Consider the following 5,995-nt stretch of genomic DNA (forward strand, 5'->3'; position numbering starts at 1 on the left):
AAAGTACTTTAACTATTTGAGAATTCAGCAATTGTCGGTTGGCATCTGGCCACTTGAAGGCGTCGACGGTGTGAAGAGCAAAGCCTATGTGGCATTCGCCAAACTCCTCTTTGCGGCCTACACTATTAAGATCATCTCGGAGTTTACAAATATTTGCAATCACGGCGCTGATATATTGAATCAAGGGGAGATGTTCATTATCTTTCTCACTGGCTTCGAGTATCAAATGAGGCTGATTTATTTCTTCGTCATGGACAAGAAACACACGGAGATGTACGTGACCTTCAAGAACAAAATCAACTTGTCTACGCGTCAAAATAGAACGAATAAATTTGTTGAAGAGGTAATTAGATTTTCGTAAGAAATAGCTTTTAATGAAGAAAATATATCAATAAATATAGATACATATGCATAAATAAATTTGTATATACATATGTAATTTCTAAACTGTATTCAGAAGGTTTACCAATAATGGTATATTAGCTAATTTTTTATACCAATATTAAAAAAAAAAAAAAAAAAATTCAACTTTTTTCTACTATTCGATAATATTAAACTAGTTTTTTATGTTTATTATATCTTTATCTTTAAATAAAGTTTAATTTTTTAAGCGATTCACTACTACCTAGTATTAAATTAAAAAAATAACACCGACCAGTATTAAAAGTCTTTACATTTTTAATTCACATACATACATGAAGTATATTGCATAATCCACGTGAGCTATTCATTCGTTTTAATTATATTGTGTCTAGTAATATTTTTTCGGCGATTCAAAAAATACAATGGAGTATAGATTAGAGCTTTTCCCTCACAAAAGAACTAGTCTAATATAAATTAGATAGTAACTTTTGGCAATCCATTAACTATTTTATCTATCCTGTCAAGAATTCAAGTGCTTAATGTAATGGCGATAGAAGTAAAAGAATTTCGCTATATATTTTAACTCAAATTTTAACGTGGAAAACGAATTTCTAACTACATATACGTAATGTTAAACATATTGTGAAAAAATACTTATATAGCTTTCGGTTATAAAACATCTTTATAATAAATAAACATACATTTAGTTAAGGTACATTATTTTTTAACCATATCTCTATTAAAAATACTTAATTCAATATTTAAATTATCTACGACATATGTATTCTACATTTTTTTATATTATTAATTATATAATTATTATATAAAATAATATAAACAGTAATAGTCCTAATTTGGATCCCTGTGGTATACCTTGAAATATTTTTTCTCTTTAGAATACGCATAATTTTATTTTAATAATTATTAAACTGTCTTAAAACTATTTCACTTATACCGATATTCTCTAATATCTTCAACATAAATCTGGGAATCAGTGACATCTACATACATATATTTTATTGTTTATTAAAAATCTGACTGTCGCGACTTGATAGGTTTCCCCAATGCGTCATAATAGCCATTATTCAAACAATATTTATACATATAAGCATTAAAAAAAAATATTTTATACAGTTAATGAGTGTGACGATGGCGTTATATTTTTTTTCTCAGAATTTTTCACTCCATCGTATTTAGTTACAAGTATCGATAGAATTTATTAATGTTGTTGATTTATAAAAGCAGTTTAATTAGTGAGTCATAAAGAATATGCTTATAGACTTAATTAATACAGCTTCGAGAAATTTAGACATTTACAATTTATCCTGAATTTTTATATTATATACAAAAAATATATATAATATTTTTGTCAGGGTTTTTCCCTTAATAAGCCTAATATCTCTATCGTTTAGGGAAGGGAAAGAATTTCTTGCAATCAAAAATTATCAGCTTTATATGATTTTTTAAATATTTCATCGGATAGTCACCTTTTTCTGAGATGCAGTTCCATATTATTACCTTGGAGTCTTACTGTAAGAATATAGTCGTAATAATAGCATGTTTTTCTTGCAGTTAATGAAGAAAGTAGACAAGGAAAGCAAAATAGCAATAATCAGTCTCTTTGTGATGTTTGTATTTGGATTTTCATTATTCTATATAATATCCCCCGCCATGTCTTACATAAATGGCGCGTTTAACCCAGGAAGCAACGTGCCTAAAATACTACCTTTCGAGCTCGCCTTACCGTTCGACACAAAGTTCAACATCACAAACTACATACTTGTATATGTGGTCGAAGTATATTTTGGTTATATGTGCATTGCCTCGCTGTTAAACTACGACTTGATTGTGTGTCAAATGATACTGCATTTATACGCACAAGTGAAAATCCTCTGCCACAACATTAGAAATTTGACGGATATACGAGACGATGATGAGGAAAAAGAAGTAGTAGTTGAGAAAAATGTCGTTTTGATAAATAAACAGATGCACGAGTATGAATGGAATGAGTATACATCCGATCAGCATGATAATATAAATAGAAAATTGAGAAACTGCATTCAACATCATCAGTTGATTTTGAAGTAAGTAGAGTAGAATAATGAAAAATATGGCACCTAGTTTTTGCTCACATATTTTATGTTGTAAAAACTTTTAGGCAATTAATTTATATGTAGTTAAAAACATTTTTTAAATCGATATTAAGTACACCAGTGGTTGACGGTATTAATTATATCATCTTAGTTATTTACGTGTTATTAAAAGTAACTGTCTCCATAAATGCTTTATACAAAAAATATATATAGGTTCAGAAACAATTTATAAAGCATTTTATTTAAAGATTTGCTACTTCGTAATGAACGATTGTTTTTTTTAATATATTGCGTTATAACAGGATAAATAAGTATCAACTAGGTAAATAAATCACACATAAATAATTAATAATAATGTTAGTATTAACCATTGTGACATCTACATATATTTTATTTTTAATATTTTTATTTTATTTTTTATTTAAAATCCTATCATCCCGACTTGATAAGTTTTCTCAATACGTCATAATAGCCATTATACAAACAATACTTATACAATTAAGCATTAAAAATAAATAAATTAAGGTGCACAACTATAATAGATGAGCACTATTCCACATATTGTGTTTGGCATGCTCGTTGAGAAGCTGGATGGCTCGTGAAAAAGAAGCATTCTCAAGCGTTGATGTTTTGACCCCAACGGAAAAGAATACGGGTCGCGATCAAAACTGTCGAGGGAACTCTTGAGCTCACAGTCAAAAGTCGCCAAGAATTGACGTATTGTCGACATTACTATTAACAATCTAAAAAGTGATTCATTGAATAGACGCTACGCCAAAAATGAATTTGAATTTTCCCCAACAACAAAGAGTACTTTGCTGTACTTGTATTTCAGACAATGTAGCCGTGTTTGAAAACAATACATTATTAAAGTGACACGCGCTCCGCATAACAAAGCCGAGCATTCTCGATGTCTTATCGCAAACGTTGGTGATGTGCATAGAAAATTTCAATTCTTTTTCATACGACACTCTCAAGTCATCGATGGAAGTATTTCTGCTCAAAACACATCTGTCTAAGTTGTAAGATAATTCCGATGGGCAGCGAGATCTGGAAAAGGTGACAATATGACACTTGGCGATGCTGAAAAGTAGTTGATTGTCGATCGACAACCTTCACAGCAACTCCAGGTCTTTCTGAGGTGTTAATTATTATATGTTTACCCCGTTGTAACGCATTAGGCTAAAATCATATTATAAAGAAACATTTAATTTAAATAAATACAAATATTTATTATGAAATAAATATCAAGGATTTTAACTATTTGTGTGTAATATAATAAAAGTAAAATTGTTCGTGTTTCAGATTCTATAAACAGTTACAAGAGGCAGTTGGTTTTTTATTTTTATTTTCATTTTTTAATGATGCTCTTTGCATATGTTTGCTCGGTTATCAGTTGACAAATATGGTGAGAAGTATATATGTATATATATTAAAGTAGTATTATATTTCATTTTAAGATACCATGCAAGTTTAATGCACTACCTATAAAATAATATAACTTTCAGGGTTTTGCCTCTTTGTTAAAATTTGGTTTGTTTTTTGCGTCTATGATTATGAGACTATTCACTACTTGTATATATGGAAATCGACTGGCAATAATAGTACGTTTGGCAAGTAATACTTATTCTAAACTATGTAATACTATAAAACAATATAATTTCAGAGCACAGATATAGTTGATTCAATATACGATTGCAACTGGCTTTCGCTGTCGAAGAAATGCAAGAGAACCCTGATATTTTTTTTGATGTGCAGCCATAAACCGTTACAGTTAACAGCTATGGGATTTGCTAGCGTTAATTTGAAGACTATGACTGTTGTATGTATTTTCAAAATTTACGTAATATACATATTGAATTAAACATATATTATTATTGTTTCAGGTACTGAAATCTTCATTTTCGTATTTCACTATGCTGCGAACGTTTGCCGAAGAGTAGATTATAAATTGAAATTATTTCTCTGATGGTCGATCACATATTATATTTCAGATCACATTAATTTAAATAAATTAACTCACCACGAATGGATAGTAGTCAAAAATAAAATAATATATAACTCTAATATTTATTCTTGAATTTATCATATTTTTATTACCATTTAAATATTACTATGGATCGGATGATTTAAGTGATTTATTTTACTAGAATACGTTTTAATTTTTAAAGCTATAAAAATGCTTTTTGAGCTTAATTTGCACAATTAAATATAAATCTAAGGTCACATTCAATATCAGTAGTTTGCAATGAAACTTGTGATATAGATTGAGAAAGAGAGAGAGAACTTTGTTATACAACGAGAAGCAATACACAAAAATAGAAGAAAACACTCTTAAGATAACATAGAATTGAGAAAATACATATTGAATATAGATTAACTTATCGTGAGAGTATTGTTGATAGGTCGCTTTGTTTGGATTGTATTGTATTATTATGTCGGGCTTCGTTGTATATCAAAGCCAATTAGAAATACACATTTTCTAAAAGTTTAAAAAAATAAATCACACAATTCAATAATAGGCTATGTTATAAAACAATTTTTATTGTTGTTAAATTTATAGTAATAAAATACGTAATTATAATATTATAAGTATAATTTTACATTCACGGTATTTTTAACACGCAGATTGTTAAGATAGATATAGTCACAGAAAAGTGATATATTGCTTAAAAGTTATATAAATTAATAAATAAATTATAAAAATGTGGCGTGCTTTATTTGAATTAAAATCAACGACTGGTACTTCATATTCCCAAAAAATCATTTTATAACATAGACCGCTATAGATATTAGTGACTCGAATAATACAAGGAATAACTTGAATATACTAAATAAATATCTTTAGCACGTGTATTTCTTTATTATTATCATAGTCGGTAGTAACGAAATTACGCTCTAGTAAGAAAAACAATGAAAGTTGTTGGATAGTTTTGCGCAAAGACACGTAGAGCTTTTCTACTTGGCCCAATCGCGCAAAAAGCACTCAAACCTATTAAGACTCGCCTTGCGAATCGTCCCATGGGACGGACCAAAGGGCCAGCGCTTTAATACAACAAAGTATTTGTTTTTATACAAAAATTACTACGTATAGAATGTTATTGTATTATCTGCGGGATATTAGGCGTAGTGGTTTTCCGTTTATTCGCCCATAATTTGCTGTTCGTATTCGCTTTCATTATTCATCGTTGATTTTGTTTGTGTTTTCGTTCAAAGTTGTATAAAGAGAAATTAGATTCACATTTCATACAAAAGTTTGTTTTGTGATGTGAGAAAACCTTAGAAATTATTATATTCATTTAAAAAAAATACATATAAGAGTGGATGAGCTTAGGAGTGATTTTTTATTTTAAGGAAAAATATATTTATACTAACAGAAAAAATATTAAAATTATTCTACATATAAAAAAATAATTTTGTATTATTATTTTGTAGCGACCACACACATATGACCACGTTTGAAAGAGTCATTGTCTCAAACCCTAAGCTTGCGTTAATGACTAGCCAAAAAGGATCATTCATTAACAATTGAGAGAAAA

At 28.8% G+C, this 5,995-nt stretch overlaps 1 protein-coding gene across 1 annotated transcript; it reads left to right on the top strand.

Moving 5' to 3' along the window:
* Positions 1-2,175: 2,175 nt before the first annotated feature.
* Positions 2,176-4,399, top strand: LOC148227407 (uncharacterized). The gene is made up of 4 exons (XM_088201953.1): positions 2,176-2,447; positions 3,762-3,786; positions 4,123-4,278; positions 4,343-4,399. The coding sequence occupies exons 1-4, from the start codon at positions 2,176-2,178 to the stop codon at positions 4,397-4,399; spliced, it is 510 nt and encodes a 169-aa protein (XP_088058079.1).
* The last annotated feature ends 1,596 nt before the right edge of the window (positions 4,400-5,995 follow it).

The sequence above is a fragment of the Plectrocnemia conspersa genome, unplaced genomic scaffold, assembly GCF_051122295.1.
Source record: "Plectrocnemia conspersa isolate PC_06_02 unplaced genomic scaffold, ASM5112229v1 ptg000013l, whole genome shotgun sequence".
NCBI classification, from domain to species: domain Eukaryota; kingdom Metazoa; phylum Arthropoda; class Insecta; order Trichoptera; family Polycentropodidae; genus Plectrocnemia; species Plectrocnemia conspersa.

What these genes read in the sequence shown, in the direction of transcription:
- LOC148227407 (XM_088201953.1), top strand. Translation starts at nt 2,176, where the DNA reads ATGTGCATTGCCTCGCTGTTAAACTACGACTTGATTGTGTGTCAAATG. An exon ending in CATCATCAGTTGATTTTGAA is followed by an intron (nt 2,448 to 3,761) that starts GTAAGTAGAGTA and finishes TTCGTGTTTCAG; the next exon opens with ATTCTATAAACAGTTACAAG. An exon ending in ATAAACAGTTACAAGAGGCA is followed by an intron (nt 3,787 to 4,122) that starts GTTGGTTTTTTA and finishes ATATAATTTCAG; the next exon opens with AGCACAGATATAGTTGATTC.